Source organism: Solanum dulcamara, chromosome 12 (assembly GCF_947179165.1).
Source record: "Solanum dulcamara chromosome 12, daSolDulc1.2, whole genome shotgun sequence".
Taxonomy (NCBI): Eukaryota; Viridiplantae; Streptophyta; class Magnoliopsida; order Solanales; family Solanaceae; genus Solanum; species Solanum dulcamara.
The window spans coordinates 65,582,774-65,604,294 of record NC_077248.1 but is presented as its reverse complement, the minus strand read 5'-3'; the positions used below and the strand labels follow the sequence as shown (position 1 = coordinate 65,604,294).

Here is a 21,521-nt window from a genome sequence, read left to right as displayed (position 1 = left end):
AGTATTTTATGAAAGAGAGATGACTCATTCTCAAAATGACCAAACGGGTTATTACAATACAATTAAGAAAATGATTTTTTTTGGCTCATGACAGCTAATTTAAGCAATATAATTACTTAGTAATAAATGGCAGAACTCAAAATTTTAAGTATTGCGACTTCTGAATCAAGAAAGTTGATGAATTTTGAAATTAATGTTTAACTCTATTTAAATTTATTTTTTTGTATATATCTGACTCGTAAATAAATCTGTCACGTGTAGAATGACACTGTCCTCCCTACCTTGTTATATATCAATTTCATAGCCTAATTACCAAACAAAAAGATAGTTTTCCTACTCTTTCAAAATTAAGGACCATTTAATTTGGTTCTTTATTAAGCATCTACAAAGTTGGTCACTATGAGTCTATGACAACCAATAGACAATTGGACAAAAATGTAGAAATCTATCAATTTTCAAATCTTTTACATGTCGGGAAAAATAGGTTCTTTCTTTACAAATTAGCTTATTTAGTTCCTCTTTGGGCTTCGATTAATTCAAATTAATGTTGACAAAATTCTACCCTCTCCAGCAAAGAGGAGATGCGTAGACGCAATAGAAGAGGGTACAAGAGCTTGATTAGACTGGGTACGAGGAGAAGTAGAGATAGACCAAAGAAGTATTGGAGAGAGGCGATAAGACAAATACGACCCAACTTCAGGTTACCGAGGCTATGACCTTATATTGGAGAGTGTGGACGAGATGTATTCGGATAATAGGGTGGTAGGGAATGTAGTATTGTCTTGCTTAGGATGTTTGGTGCTTGTCATTGTCATTGTACTAGTTGTATTATTGCATTTCTTGTTTTTTATATTTCTCATTATTTATTATTGTTTACGATAATCTATCCTAGTATGTTGTTTATTGTGTCTCGATCATCGCACTATTTTGTTGTTATTTGATATATTTCCTTCATTGTCTCTTTCTTCTTTGTACTTGAATTTGGTGCACCTGAGCCGAGGGTCTTTCGAAAACAGTCTCTCTTCAAACCCCACTTGTAGAATTTCACTGGATATGTTATTGTTGTTGTTGTTGTTATTGAGGTAATTAACCATTACCAGAGCTTGAATTTATATTTTTGGATACCAATTTTGACCAATATTTTATAATATATTTTTCATCATACTTACATGGCAAGAATTGCAGCCTATCGTACTTTCATATAGTTTTTTAATAGCTAAATTTTAATTTTAAAATATTGAATTGATCTAATCCAACTTAGCTTTGAAGATTAGTCAAATTGATTTTCGATAAACAATAAATCAAGACAAAGGGAGTACGATGCAACTTATAATGGACTTTTATCAGTAGAGTTTTAAGTTTTATACACAATCTGGTCATTTAAATGATATTTATAGACTACATTAAGCCTTTTTAAAATGTGAAATTTTAAAAATAAGAGATGTTACCTGCTACAACATATAAAAATTTGTAAAGATGAGGATCTAATAAAAATTATATACACTATTGTGTATATTACTTAAAACTCTTATCACTACACCATAAAAAGATAGATTCTTATTAAAAAATAATGATCAGAGAATACATATCCAATGAAGGCATCTTTGGCCATTTATTAGAAATAATACATATCAGTTTACAATACTGAAAATAAATAAATACCTTCAACGTCATCAAAACATATGCAAACTCATCACACACAAATAAATGTTCCAATGAAAGATAAATAAGTTATTCAAAACACAAGGGCAATTTGATGCACTAAGCTCCCATTATGCACAGAGTAGTCTGAGGAAAGGGCCGGATCACAAGGGGGCATTCAGAATACATGGAACTAATATTTTGCCTTGGTGAAACAGTTTGACACCAAAGGTTTTATGTTTATAACCTTGGCACGGGAAGAGCAGCCCGTGGAGTCTCCCAATCAGTCACAACGTGGTTACGAGTGATTTCCTTCAGTGAACGACAGCCACTCAATGCCATCGTTAGCTCAAACTCATCGCGCATCATCTGCAGTACTTTCCTGATACCAGCTTCTCCATCAGCAGCCAATGACCAAATGACTGGTCGTCCAATCTGTAGACGCGATCACAAACGTCATTTTCTCTAAAACATGTGAGTTAAAATAGGAAACAAGAATAGTATGTTGTAAACAGAAGTATATATGTCCTCTTCTCGCCTTATATACAGGGGCGGGCTAGCTTAGAAGTTATATATTCACGTGAATCCAGTAAGGGTTGCCAAAACGTTGTATATGTATCAAGAATGTCACTAAATATCTATAAATATTTGATCGTGAACCCAATTATTCATTAACTTGAGGTCGTCGTAGGACCCCTTAAGCTTCAAATTTTGAATCCACTGCTGCTAATATATATATACAACCCTGTTGCAAGATTGTCACAAGTGGAAGTGACTTCTATTGAAATGCTAAATTAGACTTCCTGTGGACATGTCATTATTGATGGAATGTCACATTCTTGCATCACAATGCTTTACAAATCACAATCACTTCCAAAATGGTGCTAAACTGAGGCAGATCTATGATTTAAACTTGATACGTTCAACTTTAAGGTTGCACTGACTCATTGTTACTTTTGGAATTTAATATTAGTTGAAAATTTTGTGTGTTTTCATGATTATTATATTCCGTGTTGGAAATACTGGATTCAGTTGAGTCCATAGAACGATAGGCTTCATCTGCCTCTAGTCCTAAATATGGAAATCTTCAAGTTTAAAACAACACATAAAAGCATGTCAGTGACTAATGAACAATAAAAGATTGAGGTTTGTGTTATGTTGTACTTACAAACACGCCTGAGGCACCAAGTGCCAGAGCTTTAAAGACATCTGTTCCACGACGAACACCTCCATCCAGGAACACAGGGATACGGCCTTGAGTAGCTTTCACAACCTAAATATTCACATGAAAGCAATGTGAGTCAGGAAGAATCTACAAGCTTTCAACAAACACAAATTCTAGAGGACAGACGAGGCGAGAGGAACCAAAAAACAAGTTAGATACCTCTTCAAGAGCCATAATTGTAGCAGGGACATAGTCAAGTTGGCGAGCACCGTGGTTCGACACAATGATACCAGCTGCTCCAGATTGAACTGCAATCCTAGCTGCAGTCCAAAGTAAAAAAGTGATAAGATAGATCATCAATCAGTTGGTTCGTTCTAATTCATTGAATTAATCCGTTGTAAAAATATCAGAAAAAGAAGGGAACGCTGTTTTAGCAAACATGAATTGATATTTTTCAAACAATTTTTCATAAAATTGTATCTTTATCCCGAAGCCTCGAAGGAAAGAAAAATCGTTCTTTGCTTACCATCCTCAGCTGTAATTACACCCTTTACCAGGATTGGCAGTGAAGTAATTGTCTTTAGCCACTGAACATCCTGTCCATATTCAGAAAGAAATTGTTCATTTTAAAGCACATGACAGTGACTGTAGTTTAAACCGATATGCAAGTTTCACAATATTACTCCCTCGGTCCCAATTTATATGATGCAGTTTGACTATTGTATGGAGTTTAAGAAAAGAAAGACAGACTTTTGAAACTTGTGCTCCAGAATAAGTCATAGATATTTGTTTGACTATAAATAATCTCATTAACAGTGAAATGAGAAGTTTAAAGTTAAATTGTTTCTAAAAATAGAAACGTAAAAGTTGTAGTTCTTGAGCGACATAAGCCTCAAGAAGACAGCAAGAAAGTAAAATGGTATATGTAGGCTGAGATGCTAAGGAAGTTAATGTACCTTCCAACTCAATGAACGATCAACTTGACCAGCAACATATGAAGCCAATCCGGAGTCCTCAGCCTGTAAGCAGAATTTTTGTTAACAAGACACACGAAAATTGTAGAAATTACTTTGAACAATGGGTACGTTCCATTGTCTCCACTCACTTTGTTCATCTTGCCAATGTCCAGTCCTTCAAAGTTCTTCAGTGATAAATTTGGTGGCAAAGTAAATCTACAAAGGACGGAGAGTGTGTTAACTTGTGGAGCTTCAATCTTTAAGTGCCTTAGCTAACAAGACGGGTAAATACAATTACACGATTTTCAAATATGCACCTGTTCTTAATATCAGCTTCTCTACGTCCCAATCTCGGGGTATCAACTGTAAGAGCTATAGCCTTGAAACCTGCCCTTTCAGCTCTTCGTACTAATTGAGTTGTTATGTTTCTGTCCTTGTAGACCTGGATATTTCGACACAATATATATATATATATATATGTTTTAGAGTAGTAACATGTATGTATAGTTCTTATAGTCTTTTAACTACAATTTCATGCTTACATAGAGCTGGAAAAAACGGATGCCAGGTCCTGTTGAAGCAACCTCCTCGACACTTGAATTTCCCCAAGATGACAGTGTCTACAACACAAATTTGGGAGATGCATCAACAAAGTTAAAGAACGAAAACATTGTTATAGGAAAAATCTAATTTTTAACTATTTAGCTATTCATCCCATCCGTGTAAGCCCATAAAGTACGTAATTCATTGGTATTAGTTCAACATTATACTTGACACGCCACAACAGACTAACCATAATTGTTCCTGCTGCCGCTGCTGCTCTTGCTGTAGCATACTCACCTAGACATAATCAACCAAAATGATTAAGTGATTTTTGACACAATTAAAGCCTTACAAAGAGATTTTTGACATTATACAACTCGTACTATCGAAGTGCACAAACATAGACAAAATGATTAAATGAAGCATGATCCACAACTTTTCTCAAGCAGATAGATCTTCAGATCAGCCATTACAGAATATCAAATGTTTGGTTCATATTTGTTGTACGTCTTACATGAAATAGTCCAATAGTTTAGGCATGCAACATTCCAAATTCATTGAGTGCTTATGACCATTACCAAGAAAAACTTCTAAGTTTTTGCTAAAAGAACTTATATCGCGACATTAGTCAAGGATTTAAATATGAAGAGACTTGTAGGAGTCAAGTTATACCATCAGGATGAGCCATTTTCTGCATAGCTGTTGGTGCAACCATGATAGGCATCGAGATATTGAAACCAAGCACGGTTGTGCTTAAGTCAATCTTGCTTACATCAATTAGAATACGGGGCCTAAACCTGCATATACAGAGAAAGAATAGCTCATGAATATAACACATATGACTTTATCCACTATAACAATAAAGTCACAATATTGTTTTTGCCACATTAAAGTAACAGTGAGGTAACAAAACGATCTGTTTGTCCTTAAACTTTATCCACTATAACAGCAAAGTCGGAAACTTTTCCCCACTATGATAGTAAAATCCCTGAACTTTACTCGCTTTAACAACAATAGATAAAGTTCAGTTACTTTAAGTAACACATAGTTTTGTAATTTTACTTATATAGTAGGTAACGTTATTGTAATGGTCGATAAAGTTCAATTACTTTAATATTGTAACAAATAAGTTACTGATGTGTGTTAGAGTTGGTTAGAGTCCCACATTGGTTAGGGAATGGATCGGTGATCAGCTTATATGGACTTGAGTCATCCTTTCTTCATGAGCTAGCTTTTGGGGTTGAGTTAGATCCAAGATTCAGTTTTTTCATGGTATCCGAGCCAGGTTCATCTTTATTTGGGCTCCCGGTCCACACTCCAGTTGGGATTGGGTGTAAGGGTGGGGGTTGGGGGGTGTTAGAGTTGGTTAAGAGTCCACATTGGTTGAGAAATGTACTGGTGATCTGCTTATATAGGCTTGAGCAACCCTCCGTTCATGAGCTAGCTTTTGGGGTTTAGTTAAGCCCAAGATTTATTTCTTTACAAACTAACTTTGACCTCTTTTTTAGCAATTTAGGACTTAGGTCTATGATGGCTAGAGCAACTTACAGAATTCTTGAAAAGGCATTTCTGTTCTCAGCCAAAGTCCATTGGTCCTCTGCTCCAGATGCATAGTAGTCATACACCATCTTTGGCAACTTTTGCTTTGCAATTTCTTCATACTCCATGACATTGGTAATCTCCCCCATATTGTAGTTGTTTTACGATATTTAGAAACTACGTAAAAAATTTAAGTCACAATTCAAATATTTAAAAGACATACTAAAAATATCAGTCAAAGTAAAACTCCTGCATCACATAAAATGGAACAGAGGGAGTAATAAATAAGATCTATGTTGCTCGGACTCTTAAAAAGTATTGACAGGTGTGTATCGGATCCTTCAAAAGTAGGGTATTTTTTGAGGATCCGATGACGAATGCTGCAATATTTTTTGAGAGTAGTATCAACGTAAGATGAGATAATATTGGATTATATCTCTATCTATGAAAAAGATACAAACATTTCACATACTTGAAAAGAAAACATGAAATAACGAGAAAGAAATAAGCTTGCAAAAAACACTTGAATAAGATCAAATAAAAACAAAGATAAGTGGTGCCAACTATCTATCTTTAACAGAAAAAAAAGAAGGTGCAAATTAACATGCATGCAACAAATGTAGCTTAAGGGTTATTTTCCAACAAAAGGTGTTTAACTGACCTCCCTTTAAGTCGACTACAAAAGTAAAAAATCAATCAAAGATTCTTGATAAGAAGAAAAAAGAATGGAAATGTTTATAAGGAAGTTAACAGCAAACCTTTTGGAGTACTCCCAAGCAATAAAGAAGAATGAAACTATAATTGAGGGAATATAATGTTTTATGATAAGAGAAAAGAACCAATATATATATATATATAAATAAATGGTGTGCCCAAAAGCAAAGAGAATCACAAATTGAGGATGAGTATTAAAAAAAAAAAACAGATAAGTGACTCACTATACCACTTGCCTTTTCTTATCATCCAAATCAATAATTTCACAAACTGTTTATTTATTAAGACATATTTGGACATATTATATGTCTATAGTAATAATTCTATGTGGCATTTTGTCAAAAAACATTATCTACACTTTCCTTTTCCATTTTCATTATCTATGTATGTAAAAATAGGAGGGAAGATGGTAAGTAAAAGAAAACAAACAGGACAAAACATAATATGAAATATGATAAGACATATGCAATTTCATTCTAAAATTAAAATATTTCTTAAAAAGAACAATTTAACAATTTAAATTATTTAGTAAATGAGGATTCGAAGTTAAAATCTCAATGAATATACACGAGTTAAACCAAATTTATTGGAATGTAGAACTAGCGTTTCATGTGCTAGCTCTACACCTGATAACAATAATTATATCTCTCGTCATATAATAGATTTTTGTTATTCGATTAAAAAAAATTTATCTATAGGTTCTGAACATGTAATTTGGTAAGCATACAGATTCTATAGCGGAATATATTATATTCGTACGTATAACAATAAAAAAAAGGGTAGTTCGGTGCACTAAAACTTTCGCTATGCGCAAGGTCCGGGAAAGGACCTGACCACAAGGGTCTATTGTACGCAGCATTACCTTGTATTTCTGCCAGATGCTGTTTTCAAGGCTTAAACCCGTGACCTCCTGATCACGTGACAGTAACTTTACCAGTTACTTCAATACTTCCCTTCTCGTACGTATAACAATAATAAAATATATTATATTTACAATTACCTTTGAGTTGGACATTTATGAATGGAGACATTTATTATGACAGCTTCTAAGAAGTTTCCGGCAGATATGGCCCATAAACATCAAGGAGGGATAGTGACAAAAAATAACAAAAAAGGAAAGTCGCATAAAAGTTGGATATATGTATCTTTCACTAGTAATGACGTTTTAAGATAATTGATATGATTTTTTTTTTCATACATCATAAAACGTCTTATTTTAGCATATAATATATCAAAAAATAATATATGAATAACAGTTGAAATATATTTTTGTTGTATATTATGATATCCATATGGTATATATTATATACTTAGCAAGTGTTATAAAGGAGTGATTCATTCCTTCAGAATAAGAATTCAGTCCTTTATGATAACGATCCGGTATATATCATGTTTTGATAAAATATCATAAAAGACTAGTTTCATTCTTAAAGAAGAAACACTCCTCAATTCTTGATGATATATATTATACTGACAAGGTATTATAAAGATATGTTTATTATTCCGTCAAAAGAAACAAAAACATATTCAATTTAGCTCCATAAAGTGGGGTTTGAAAAGAGTAGAGTGTATGCAGACCTAATCACAATCTCTTTGATAGAGAAATTATTTTCGATAAACCCCGGACTAAAAAAACAATCCAAAACAATCCCGACAACGAACTAACTAAAGTACAAAAACCAACGAATAATAACAAAATAAAAACTATAACAAAATAATATAATAATCGAAGTACGAAACAGATATCAACAAAAATCAAAGAATAAAACACTATAGAAGAAATACTACCATTACAAAATGTGGGGACAAGAGTGTAAATGACCCTTTGGACTTGGAATTAACTAATACGGTGGGATTTGAACGGGGGTAATTGATTTGGAAAGATGGGTTGCACATAAAGAATGACACTTAATTTTTTGGAAAACTTACATAATATATTATATTAAAATAATATTTATCATTTATAATAATAATATTTTATTGCTGGACATTTATAATATAGTTTTAATACATATTGCAGAGAACAACATATAATACAAATTTTATTGATGAATAATATATTTATTACACACTTTAATATATTTATATTGGATGCATAATTTACTTTTAATACAAGTGCAGATTTATCATAGTATTTTTATGTACTGTTATAAATGATAATAAATAAATACAAATATCGTTAAAATCAATAATTATTTATTAAAAAACGTACCCCAAGTAATTTTTTCTAATTTGTTTCGACTTAGTACACTTGCCTCCTTCCTTTTTATATTATTTGTCCACATACTATAAATAATTATCTCAGATTATTTATTAGCATAATTCACTTTTGATACAAGTGCAGATTTATCATAATATTGTTATGCACTGTTATAAATGATAATAAATAAATAAAATATCATTAAAATCATTAATTATTTATTAAAAAACTCACCCAAAGTAATTTTTTCTAATTTGTTTTGACTTAGTACACTTGCCTCCTCCCTTTTTGTATTATTTGTCCATATTACTATAAATAATTATCTCAAATTATTTATTAATTTATAAAATTAAAATAAAATTATTTTTTTTTTATTTTACCCTTATAATTAATTCCTTTTAAAAGTTTAAACAAATTTGTAAACTCCCGAGAAAATTTCTTAAATAGTAAATTAGTAAAACTAACCTTTTTATTCATGATTTCTTCGGAGGCGTGTGAAAGAGAAAATGAACAATTAATATGAATCGACGAAAATAATTAACATGCATCATTCACTTTTGATAGAAGTGCAGATTTATCATAATATTGTTATGTACTGTTATAAATGATAATAAATAAATTAAATATCGCTGAAATCAATAATTATTTATTAAAAAACTCTGCCGAAATAATTTTTTCTAATTTGTTTCGATTTAGTAAAACTAACCTTTTTATTCGTCATTTCTTTGAAGGCATATGAAAGAGAAAATGAACTATTAATATGGATCGACATAAATACCTTTGAATTGGACATGTATTAGTGGGAAGCTTCGAAGCACAATAAAAAAGATGTGACACATGAACATGGAGGCATTAAGAAGATGTGGGCTCATGAATAGTGAAAAAACCAGACAAGAAACGAAACCAGAGCCCAAGGACAGATACAACTTACAAGGACTCATAAGTAAAAATCTAATTTCATTTATTTATTTTTTTCTAATTATTTTTTGTTATAAAATAAAGTTAAAAGTGACAATATGAAATAAAAAAGTAAACAATCAATGTAGAGAAATACAAGAGAGAGCTTTCTTCTTTCTTTTAAGTGTTTTCAAATTGTCTACAATATATATGAGTTTTTATGCCTTTATTCATAATGTTATATAGAGCCGTATAAAAGGTAGTTATAAACATGACACAAAGAGGAAAGATCACGGAGAAGGTGGGAGACGTAGAGGTGAAACATAATGGTGAAGAGTAGTAGGGAGATGATTACATTTAGTGGACATCCACATGAATAACGGGAAAAAGTTTAAATATGTCATCGAACTTTGAGAAAAGGCTCATCCATGTCATTCGTTAAAAGTTTGGTTCATCTGTACATTCCCACAATATGCCATATTTAGCATTACTAAGTGTACTTTAATAGAATTATGTTTGAATCAGAGAATCAGGTTTGAGTCCCGAAAATGGGGTAGTCTTTGATAGGAAACGTTTTATTATCAAAGTGGAATTTCTTGATGTGAATCAAGACTAGTCATACCCCTTTTTTGTGTACCGAACACTAAGTGGGAAGCCTAAAAATAATACTAAGTTATGTAACCAATAGCTGAACCAAATGTCAATGATAATCATGGAAGATATGCACATAAACCAAGAAAATTGACATATATAAAAGAAAATAATTGATATATATAACATCTTCCAACAAAGAAAAAGATGAGAAGCACATAATAAGGCTGGTTGTGCTTAAAGTCTCTAGTTGTTAGGCACTATTTGCAGCTTGGAAGCAAAGGTGTGCTGGTAGATATGACAATAAAAGGAAGATTTTGCACAACAATATGGAATATAAAATTATTTGGCACGTTAAAACAGTACTTTTAAAGATTGTACACAACTTAAATTGCATTGACCGTTGGCCTATTCTGTGTCAAATTGTGGAAAGGTTGAAGCCTACTAAAAAATGGACTCAAGTTATCTGGAAAAAAGCTCAAGAAGGCACGATTAAAATCAACGTCGATTGAGGCTCCTATTTTGGGGTGATCTTTTATTTTTGCACTCAAATATAATAGTTTTTCATTTTTGTCTCTGCTTCTTATTTAGTAAAAATTTGTGGATCAACCTAATATCGCTAGGCATAAGTTCAGAGAACTTTGTTTCGCTCGATATAAGTTTAGAGAATTTGTGCTTCATTAGGCATAAAAACAAGGGGGATAGCCAGAGTTGCGACAACTACAGATGTATCAAGCTTCTAAGCCATACTATGAAAGTGTGGGAAAGAGTGATGGAGATGAGGGTGAGGAGAGGCGTGTCTATTTCAGAAAACCAGTTCGGATTTATGCCGGGACGCTCAACTACGGAAGCCATCCATCTTATGAGGAGACTAATGGAGCAATATAGGGAGAGGAAGAGAGACTTGCATATGGTATTCATCGACTTAGAAAAGGCTTATGATAAAGTCCCCCAAGAGATACTATGGAGATGTTTGGAGGCTAAAGGTGTACCGGTAGCGTACATAAGGTTGATCAAGGACATGTACGAGGGTGCCAAAACCAGGGTAAGGACAGTAGGAGGGGACTCAGAACACTTCCCGGTGGTGATGGGGTTGCATCAAGGATAAGCCTTGAGTCCGTTTCTATTTGCCTTGGTGATGGATGCATTGACGCGACAAATTCAAGGTGAGGCTGCGTACAATAGACCCTTGTGGTCAGGCCCTTCCCCGGACCCCGCGCATAGCGGGAGCTTTAGTGCACCGGGCTGCCCTTTTTTAAATTCAAGGTGAGGTGCCATGGTGTATGCTTTTTGCGGACGACATAGTCCTCATCGATGATACTCGTAGCGGAGTTAACGCTAAGTTGGAAGATTGGAGACGCACCTTGGAGTCTAAAGGGTTTAAGCTGAGTAGGACCAAGACAGAGTACCTGGAGTGCCAGTTCAGTGAGACACCTCAGGAGGTTGGCGCGGAAGTTAGGCTCGGGGACCAAGCCATCCAAAAGAAAAGTAGTTTTAAGTACCTTGGTTCTATAATGCAAGGCAACGGGGAAATCGACGAGGATGTCACACATCGTACTGGGGCAGGATGGAGGAAATGGAGGCTCGCCTCCGGTGTGTTGTGTGACAAGAAGGTGCCACCACTACTTAAGGGCAAGTTCTACAAAGTGGTGGTTAGACCATCTATGTTATACGGGGCGGAGTGTTGGCTAGTTAAGGTCTCCCACGTGCAAAAGATGAAAGTTGCCGAGATGAGAATGTTGAGATGGATGTGTGGGCATACTAGGAGCGACATGATTAGAAATGAGGCTATTCGAGACAAGGTAGGAGTGGCCTCGATGGAAGACAAGATACGGGAGACGCGACTGAGATGGTTTGGGCATGTGAAGAGGAGAGTCCCAGATGCACCAGTGCGGAGATGTGAGAGGTTGGCCATGGATGGTTTCAGAAGAGGTAGGGGTAGGCCGAAGAAATACTGGGAGAGGTGATCAGACAGGACTTGACGCATTTACGACTTACCGAGGACATGACCTTAGATAGGAGGGTGTGGAGGACACACATTAGGGTAGAAGGCTAGCACATAGTGGCATTTCTCCCCCTTAGCCGTAGGCGTATTAATGCACTATGATTCCTTGTACTTTGATTTATGGTATTTATGTTACTATCTAATAATACTTACTGCTTTTTGTTCTTTGATTATTTCGTTATCTATTTATCTACTTTTAATACTCTTGTCTGACCTTTTTTTATGCTTCTAATGAGCCGAGGGTCTTTCGGAAACAGCCGTCCTACATTGGTAGGAGTCAGGTCTGCGTACACTTTATCCTCCCCAGACCCTACGATGTGGGATTGCACTGGGTTGTTGTTGTTGTTGTTGTTGTTGTAGGCATAAGTTCTATATGAATTAAGTTATGCGACATAAGTTGTGTAGTATTCTATATCCTAATTTTCTCTAGGTATAAGTTTGAAGAATAGTTCACATATTTGTATAATCAAGTAACAGGTTCATTGCATGCAATTATTCATAATTAGTCATTTCATTAGTTTCATTCTACCTTTCCCTTCATTAACAATATTTCATCAAGCCTTCCTTATTCAACACATCACTTTAGGTAGAGCAAGTTCAAGATTATAGATTTCACAGTCTTGGAATTGTAGACCCATCATAACAACATATCAATCATCCAACCATAATAGTTAAATGCGTGGTAAACATCACAACATTACTCAGTCACTATTAAGGGTCTCTTTATGATATAGACTAAACCATAACCTATAACCATAGGTAATCAAATAGGTTCATGGCATGAGATCTATCAACACTAGATCATTCACATTCACCTTTTTATTTCATGATTCGCATTACTCAAGATCTAATCATATAATCATATCCCTTTATATACATCAATAACTCATAACCCACGGGTCTCAAGATCTCTTAACAACCCAACAATTGTCTACATTTAATCCCGCAAGGGTCATTGACCTTCTAAACAGTTTTCACCAAGTTCAACATTCAAAGATTGGTCCTTTATCATTAGTCACATAATAATCATGACCCACAACATACATTCCCACTCTAAACAATAATTGACCATCATTTAACCATCCAGACTCCGTGGCCGAAGACCTAAGCATGAAACTCCCGTCAACTACAATATAGAATGGGTGAGAACAGATTTACAATACTCAATTAGAGAAACCTAGCCTATCTGGGTGCCAAGCAGTTGTAGAAGGATTAAAGAACGGTCCTTGACTTCTGAAGGGAAAAACTATGGAGAAGGGCCAGAAATCTGTCGGTTGTAGCCCTAGGAATCTCTTCTTTCCTTCACTCCAAGCCTAGAACAGCTTCTTGGGGTTTTCTAGGGTAACCCACTCTGGCGGTCCAGTACGAACAATGCTCAGTAAAATGGACATAACGTTTTACTCTGAACTCTAAATGAAGTAAATTTGGTGGAGTTGGAAAGAAGACTCATAGGCCTTTAATTTAATAGGTTACGGGCCACCTAATTCATTATAGGATGAGATATATAATCGTTTGAAGTTTACCCTATTTTGAACTCAAGTCCAAAACTAAATTAGAAAGACACTTTCAACTCAACTTTTAGATAGGAGTATAATACGACTTTAATTCACAACTAATGCACTCGCATACCAAGGAATTGATCCTAGTCTTATGACGAAATATACATTTACCGCATATATTTTTAGTAACAATGGGCTAGGTCGTTACAATTTCATATTATTATTTTTCTTTAAAAAATGAAATATGTTTCCTAAAAGTTCCTCAAAGCCACACACATATTGAAACTTTCCGCAAAACTAACCTGCTAAAAATATTTGGATATATTTTATCAAACAATAGCTAAACAATATTTTCTTCATTCCATATTAAGTGAATTTTTGAGACTTTTTTCATCTTTCAAAGTTCAAGATTGATGATTTAATTTTTTTTCATAATTGTCTTTTCATTTATTAAAATTTATATTTTCTAGGAGATAAATTACACTGCTTTCAAAGTTATATTTATGATTTCACAAAAGACAATAGTAAAAATGATGTTTAAGTTATGTTTTTAAATATTTTTCTTAATATGTGTGTATCTTATACTTCAACTAATATGAAATAAAAGGAGTATCTTATACTCTATTTCATTATTTTTCCTAATAAGTTTGAGATGAGCTAAATATAACACTTATTTTGAGACGGAAGTAATAATCAATCACTCAACCAAAATATCTCTTTTTTCCTCATTGGTCACTTTTTCTCTTTTTCATTTTGACAAACAGTTGATGTACACAAAATTCCAGTACAGCTACAGCCACTGACCGAGCGCGTGTTGACTGAATTCTTTAGGTAACAATGGCGGATCGACAGAGAAAATTGATGAGCGAAGGTGTCTTAACTTATGCATACATACTTCTCTATATTTCCTTATCTAGTGGTCAGATCTTCTTCAATAAGGTACATAAAACAATTAAATTGATTCATGTCTTCATTTGTTTCAATTCTTCTTAGCTTGGTTATAGGGAGGATAGATATTAGTGTGGCACTATGTTGTTTGTCCTCGCAAAATGTGTAAAGGGATTGCGAGGAATCTTAGTAGTTGAGTTGGTTGGTTGGTTTGAAACTTGTTGGTGAGTGTTCAATTTCCCACTTTGTAATCTTTTCCCTTACCCCCAATTTTCAAAAAATGAAAAAATAAAAAAATAAAGGTAAGGGGATTGAAACAACCTATCTGAATTAGTTTGAGATCGAGTTGATTGATTGATTAAATTGGTTTGTTTTAATGATGTCTAATTAACATTGGGTTTGGTTTACCAGAGAGTAACAAATGGTGGTAGCTAGAAATTGAGTACGTAAATGAGAAGTTTGATATAGTTTCTGAGTGAAGTAAAACCCTCTAGCTGGTCTATGGATTGAAGTATTAACTTTCTCCATTTTGTTGTTTTAAGTGTTCCACATTGGTTGAGATGTGGGTTAGGCATTGGGCAATTTTCACCTCTTAAGCTAGCTTTTGGGTTGAGTTAGGGCCAATGCCATTTCTTTTTATGGTATCGGGGCAAGCTCATTCTATGTTATTGTGTGTGACAATGTTGGGCTCCATGTTGTGTTGTTCATGCTCCAATTAATAGACATGAGAGGGCGAAAGGGGTGTTAAGTGTCCCTCGTTGGTTGATATGTGGGTTAGGTATTGGACAATTTTCACCTTGTAAGCTAGCTTTTGTGTTGGCTCATTCTCTGTTATTGTGTGTCTCAATGTTGGGCTCCATGTTGTGTTGTTCACGCTCCAATTAGTAGACCTGGGAGTGCGAAGGGTTGTTCCCATATTGGTTGAAGGATGGTTTATTTGTCTCGTTATATGATATTTGGCAATCCTCATCTCGTAAGCTATTTTTGGGGTTAGTAGTGGAGAGAAACTTATTTTCTTGAATTGCTCAGTGAGCTTTTCAAAATAAGCATGGTATGTCGTAAGTTTTTCATATTTGGTTTCTCATTTCTTTTGAGTTTGGCAGATGACGAGCGCCATAATCTTTATTAATTGCTAGACCACATTGGTGCGACATAAAGCAAAAAGTTAGAACTCAATGTTTAAGTTATTCTTTATAGATATAGTGTGAGTGCAACAATTTAGAACATCACTTTTCTTTCCTTTCTTTTCCTTCAACAACTTTGGGGTCATGTTACTAAAATGGAGATTGTGGAAGTCTAGTGCTATCCTGTAATTTGTGATTTAATTAGTTTGAGTACTCTATTTGAAATGGTGCCTTGGAAACAGCCTCTGGCAGAAATGCAAGGTAAGGCTGCGTACAACAGACCCTTGTGGTCGGGCCCTTCCCCAGACCCTGCGCATAGCGGGAGCTTAAGTGCACCGGGCTGCCCTTTTACTCTATTTGAAATGGTAGGAGTGATTTATTAGAAGTATTTTAAAACGCTCAAGGATAAGCATTTTTTGCATTGAACAATGGTCAGCTTTTCATAGAAGGTTCTCGAGGTGCACCAATATGTACAAATAGTTTCTTATTCATAAGAATATATTTTTGAGGTAAGCATATAAGGAAATAAGGAATCATTGGCTGGTTCAATATATTTTATTGTTTCTTCTTTGCATATCTAAGATCCAAAGTTATTACTTGGTCACATGCGTAGGATAGTTCATGAATATGTAAAGTCTTTTATGGTCTGTTTGGATGGAGACAACTGGATTCACATGCATAGGATAGTTCATGAATATATAAAGTCTTTTATGGTCTGTTTAGATGGAGACAACTGGATTTAAAGGGACGTCAAAGACATCTTATCAAGTTTCTTTTGTAGTAAGTCTCTTAGAAGAGCTCGATCTTCTGCAATTTTGAGCTTTTGCGTAATTCGCTTCTAGTTTGGGTTTATGCTTTTGTTAGAGTGAGTTAGAGTCCCATATTTGATGGGGATTGGACTGATGGTTTGCTTGTATGGACTTGGTCAATCATATCCTCCCCTGATGACCTAGCTTTTCGGGTTGCGTTAGGCCTAAGTGTCATATCTTTTGATGGTATTAGAGTCAGGTTCATCCTCGTTTGAGCTCCTACTCCACGCTCAGTTGGGCCTGAGCGTGAAATGGGTGTTAGAGTGGGTTAGAGTCCCACGTTGGTTAAGAATGGACAATTGCTTTGCTTATATGGACTTCATCAATCTTCTCCTCATGACCTAGCTTTTGAGGTTGAGTTAGGTACCATACTTTTAGATGGTATCAGAGCCAAGTCCATTCCTGTTTGGGCCTGGCGTGAAGGGGGTATTAGATTCCCATATTGGTTCAGGATTGGACTAGTGGTTTGCTTGTATGGACTTGGACAATCCTCCCATCATGAGTTAGCTTTTGGGGTTGAGTTAGGCCCAAGTGCCATATCTTACAAGTTTCAAATCCAAATTTTCTTAATAAAATCGAATGTGTGTAAACAATTTGGGCCTATGAATTTAAAACCAATATGGCCAAATCCCTCAATTAAAATGAGCCCTCAATCTCCAATTTCCTTTTGGTTAAAAGTTTATGGGATTCCAAAATACACCTTGCATTGGATATTTTTCAGATGCCAATACTATGTTGTCTATGCTTTTCCTTTCCAAAATTTTCTTCTGCAGCAGGTTAGGATGGGGCAAGTTAGTTAAAATTTCGCATATGCTATGCTAGACCATCAATCTTGATCAGATAATTTCCTTAAACCTGATGAATCCTTTCCAAAATTTTCTTCTGCAGCAGGTTAGGATGGGGCAAGTTAGTTAAAATTTCGCATATGCTATGCTAGACCATCAATCTTGATCAGATAATTTCCTTAAACCTGATGAATCGTGTATTAAGTATGCTCCTCCACACTGTCAAGAGGAATCTGTCTGTCCTTATGAAAGATCCTGGAACCTAGATTGTTAGCTTTCTGTTCATTATTCTTTGTGGATAAGTTTACCATAGCGACCAGATGTAAGCTCTATTATGCTAAACCCCTTGGTGAGTTGACTGCCTGTGAATCAGCCCCTTGCTAATGGCATTGAAAAACTTTAAATCATAAAAGATAATGTAAATATCAGGTCTCTTTAAAGAAGGGGCCACTATGCTTTGAATGATCCCTTAATATTTTGTTTTTTCCCCTTTCCTGAAATGAAAATGAGATAAAGATGCATCATTGTTGGAATTTATCCAGCTTGATTTCTTTTAACTACACTTACCAGTTGTTGCTTTAAGAATAGTTCAACGTCTGACGTTTCTCAGCTCCTTTGTCTGTGCAATAATTTGTTCATTGCAGTGGGTTTTGTCATCAAAAGAAATAAACTTTCCATATCCTCTTGCGCTGACGCTACTTCATATGGTCTTCTCTTCAGTACTATGTTTTGCGCTTACCAAAGTTCTCAAGGTAGGAATTTTTCTCCTTTTTACTGATTGTTTGGGCAACTAGTAGTGCTAATTTAGGCATTTCTTTGCAGATAATGAAGGTTGAGGAAGGAATGACTCTAGACATGTGAGTGCATGTGAAAAAATGTCATGTTAAACGTTTTGGATAGCAAGTTTTATATCCAAAAACTCTATTACACCGTCTATTCCAATTTATTTGGTAGCATTACCCTTTTGAGAGTCAAAGAGGTTCTTCTTTGACCACGTTTTCCTTAAAAAATTGGAATTGCCTTATGAATTTCTAGTACTTTTTATGTAGTTTCCAAATATGTAAATTATATTTCCAAAATCTTGAAGAATCTATTTCCGAATTCACACCAAAAATTAAGTATTTTGACTGCTCTGAACCCTGCCACATAAAGTGGAATGGAGGAAGTATCTTTTATGACCTTTCTTCAATAAAGAAAGTTCATTTAGCTAGATTTTGTCCAACCAAAATCTACGTAAATCTCTGCCTTCTGCCATTTCATCGCTTTTCCTCTTTCTGTGCAATCCATATCTCTTCCCCTGCTTTACCTGCCCCTCCTTAGAAAACGGGTAAGCAGAGAAGGGAGTGTTTAGCTGGTCATTACATCACAAATTCCTTGGCTTGTTGGTTTGAGATGTTCACTTTCTTTGAAGAATTATGCCGTGCATTGCACAAGTAACAGACATACTTCTCATTAAAACTATATTCTTATTGTCATTCCTAAAATGATGAAAAGGAATTTGTTGCCCCCACATGTTGCTCCATCAAGTGACAGAGCGCCACATAGTTTCAATCTTCATCCTTATAATTATGCTAAATCAGACATCTAATTTGGCATAAAATGGATTAGTTTGGATAACTTACTAAAATGAGTTGTTTTGCATAGTTATCAAAACATAAAGCAGAAAATTAGCATAAACCTTTCTTCCTCACCTATTAGTATAAACTAGAAACTTACCTGAAGTTGCTGATTCTCTTAATTTTATCACTTCTTTTGCGTTTGTGCTCAAAATCCTTATAGCAGAAGTAGGCAATAGTTTGTTACTGTACTACTTTTTTCTTCTCTACTTTTGTCCATTAGACTTTTTTGAAAACTAATTAGATTTCAATATGCAGATACATTAGTTCGGTCATCCCAATTGGCGCTATGTTTGCTATGACGCTTTGGCTTGGGAACACAGCTTACCTTTATATTTCTGTTTCATTTGCTCAGATGTTGAAAGCAATCAGTAAGTATTTCTTCTATCGAGTTGTCTTATATTCTGTAGTTCATAGATGCTAGAGGTATGTAAAAGTTCAGTATAGATTTATGCTGATAGATGAAGTGTCAGAGGATGTTTCATGCCTGATGTTTAGACTTTAGATGTTGGGTTGGTGGATGCCCTGCTCAAGTACTCTATACTCTCTGTACATTTGTGTCAGGATATGATTTCACATTTTTAGGTCTCATCTGCAGTGCCAGTAGCTGTCTTCATCCTTGGAGTTGCAGCTGGACTCGAAATGATGAGCTGCAGAATGCTTCTCATAATGTCTGTAATCAGTTTTGGTGTACTAGTAGCTTCTTATGGAGAAATAAACATTAACTGGGTGGGTGTCATCTACCAAATGGGAGGTGTTGTTGGAGAAGCTTTAAGGCTTATATTTATGGAGATTCTGGTAAAACGGAAGGGCCTCAAGCTAAACCCCATATCTGTCATGTACTATGTTAGTCCATGCAGGCAAGTACATTTATTGTCTGAAGTGGAATGCTTTTTCGAATTTTCTTATTATGTTATGCTTTAACATTATAATAAGACAATGTGATGGGAATCTCTTGTTACTCAATGCAGCGCTCTTTGCCTTTTAGTTCCATGGATTTTTTTGGAGAAACCAAAGATGGACGAACAACTAACATGGAGCTTTCACCCTTTTGCTCTAACTCTAAATTGTATATGTACCTTTGCGCTGAATCTCTCTGTTTTCTTGGTAATCTCACATACAAGTGCCCTAACAATTCGTGTCGCTGGAGTTGTCAAAGATTGGGTGGTTGTACTTCTATCTGCACTACTCTTTGCGGATACGAAGCTGACCCTTATCAATCTTTGTGGTTATGCTATTGGTAATTTTCTGACAATCTTATCTGATGCCAAGAAACATTTTACTTTAACTATTTAACTAATTTCCAGCCATTTTCCTTGCATTCATTCCACATCATAGAGATGTGCTGCTTTGCAGAATATTCATCATCAACTTCTTGTTTTGGTTCATTTTCTATGCCTGGTAACTGGATAATCCCTTTGCTTTGTCTCTATGGATTTGTGTAATTGAACCAAAGCTGGTGCTAGTCCTTGCGTAACATCTTTCAATATTTTATTGCAACTGCTTTAATTTTCCAGTGTTGGCATTTCGTGGGAGTGAGATAACCGTAACTTCTACATTAGAGCTAATCTGAGACTTATGCAACTGATGGTCATTGGCCTCAGTAATGACCTTATTGTTCTTGATGAATACATTGAGGTGACTAATTATTAATAAACACTGCCAAGAGCTTCATGTCGATTGAGAACTTATTTTATGTTTTTTTTTTCCAAGTAAGATTGTTAGACTTGGAGCAATCCTAATCTTTTTCGTACTGTGTATATGATGATAAATATAAGTATTGATGGTACTATTTTCTGACCACATAATAATATAGAAAAGATGTTTTCTGCAGCTATTACAGGTGTAGCTGCATATAACAGCCACAAGCTAAAAAAGGAAGCTACCCGAGTCAGCGCAGACGAGTCTCAAGCTGCTTCGTCTATACCTTTAGTATCATCTTCAACGTCCAATGTGTAGACCTATGCGAAGAGCAGTCTTGCAGTCTGTTCTGAGGTCTTGCATGTGAAGGAGCAGAAAATTCTGCAAATTCTTAAAATTGATGCATTGTTGAATACTGCTTCATATTGTTGCTTTAGAAGAAGATAAAAGTTCAACATGGTGATATTCAAGTCAGGAACTTGTCTATGAATATGACATTCTCTGGTTGTTTCTGCTGCTTTTGAATTCGAGACATCGGAGCACAAGAAAGAGAGAGTTATAATGATGTATAATGTAGAGGATTTTTCTTTTAAACGCGAAAAGGTTGGACACTGACATTCTTTTGTTGGACGTAGACATCGATGACTGCTGACTGTTGATATGTTAAAACAGATTCCAGATGTATTAAAGTGTATAGCTGTTGGTGGAACTGAGTTGTTGAGACAATTTTCTTTGTAAGTTTGATCTTTTTATGCTTGAAATCAAGAGTTATGACTTCCATTAATATTTGAACTGAATTAGTAAGAGTTGAAGCCTCACATTGTATGATGCAAGTTGAGCTATCACTTCATTCACCACATAAATTTATCTAATTAGATTGCTTTATTTGAGCAGAAAACAGTCTATCT

The 21,521-nt window shown here is 34.9% G+C and overlaps 2 protein-coding genes across 5 annotated transcripts; one reads left to right on the top strand and one right to left on the bottom strand.

Moving 5' to 3' along the window:
• Positions 1 to 1,588: 1,588 nt before the first annotated feature.
• LOC129876028 (glycolate oxidase 1-like) lies at positions 1,589 to 6,705 on the bottom strand. Of its 3 annotated transcripts, none has more exons than XM_055951311.1 (12): positions 6,603 to 6,705; positions 5,854 to 6,021; positions 4,978 to 5,102; positions 4,556 to 4,602; positions 4,305 to 4,382; positions 4,080 to 4,204; positions 3,912 to 3,978; positions 3,763 to 3,825; positions 3,333 to 3,402; positions 3,026 to 3,126; positions 2,810 to 2,914; positions 1,589 to 2,076 (listed from the first exon to the last, which is right to left on the bottom strand). In XM_055951311.1, exons 2-12 carry the CDS (start codon positions 5,991 to 5,993, stop codon positions 1,882 to 1,884), a joined length of 1,116 nt encoding a protein of 371 aa, XP_055807286.1. In that variant the 5' UTR covers positions 5,994 to 6,021; positions 6,603 to 6,705; the 3' UTR covers positions 1,589 to 1,881. The 3 variants fall into 3 exon arrangements, with proteins under 3 accessions (XP_055807286.1, XP_055807287.1, XP_055807288.1); XM_055951312.1 differs by lacking the exon at positions 6,603 to 6,705 and adding an exon at positions 6,506 to 6,572; XM_055951313.1 differs by lacking the exon at positions 6,603 to 6,705 and having other exon boundaries at positions 5,850 to 5,965.
• Positions 6,706 to 14,442: 7,737 nt separating this feature from the next.
• Positions 14,443 to 21,438, top strand: LOC129876226 (probable sugar phosphate/phosphate translocator At3g14410). Of its 2 annotated transcripts, XM_055951595.1 has the most exons (7): positions 14,443 to 14,689; positions 18,001 to 18,108; positions 18,179 to 18,213; positions 19,231 to 19,343; positions 19,571 to 19,832; positions 19,944 to 20,212; positions 20,807 to 21,438. In XM_055951595.1, the coding sequence occupies exons 1-7, from the start codon at positions 14,588 to 14,590 to the stop codon at positions 20,929 to 20,931; spliced, it is 1,014 nt and encodes a 337-aa protein (XP_055807570.1). In that variant the 5' UTR covers positions 14,443 to 14,587; the 3' UTR covers positions 20,932 to 21,438. The 2 variants fall into 2 exon arrangements, with proteins under 2 accessions (XP_055807570.1, XP_055807571.1); XM_055951596.1 differs by lacking the exons at positions 18,001 to 18,108; positions 18,179 to 18,213.
• Positions 21,439 to 21,521: the final 83 nt, after the last annotated feature.

What these genes read in the sequence shown, in the direction of transcription:
- LOC129876028 (XM_055951311.1), bottom strand. Translation starts at nt 5,993, where the DNA reads ATGGGGGAGATTACCAATGTCATGGAGTATGAAGAAATTGCAAAGCAA. An exon ending in CGGCAGCAGGAACAATTATG is followed by an intron (nt 4,383 to 4,555) that starts GTTAGTCTGTTG and finishes TTTGTGTTGTAG; the next exon opens with ACACTGTCATCTTGGGGAAA. An exon ending in CAATTATGGCTCTTGAAGAG is followed by an intron (nt 2,915 to 3,025) that starts GTATCTAACTTG and finishes GTGAATATTTAG; the next exon opens with GTTGTGAAAGCTACTCAAGG.
- LOC129876226 (XM_055951595.1), top strand. Translation starts at nt 14,588, where the DNA reads ATGGCGGATCGACAGAGAAAATTGATGAGCGAAGGTGTCTTAACTTAT. An exon ending in GAAGGAATGACTCTAGACAT is followed by an intron (nt 18,214 to 19,230) that starts GTGAGTGCATGT and finishes TTCAATATGCAG; the next exon opens with ATACATTAGTTCGGTCATCC. An exon ending in TACTATGTTAGTCCATGCAG is followed by an intron (nt 19,833 to 19,943) that starts GCAAGTACATTT and finishes TACTCAATGCAG; the next exon opens with CGCTCTTTGCCTTTTAGTTC.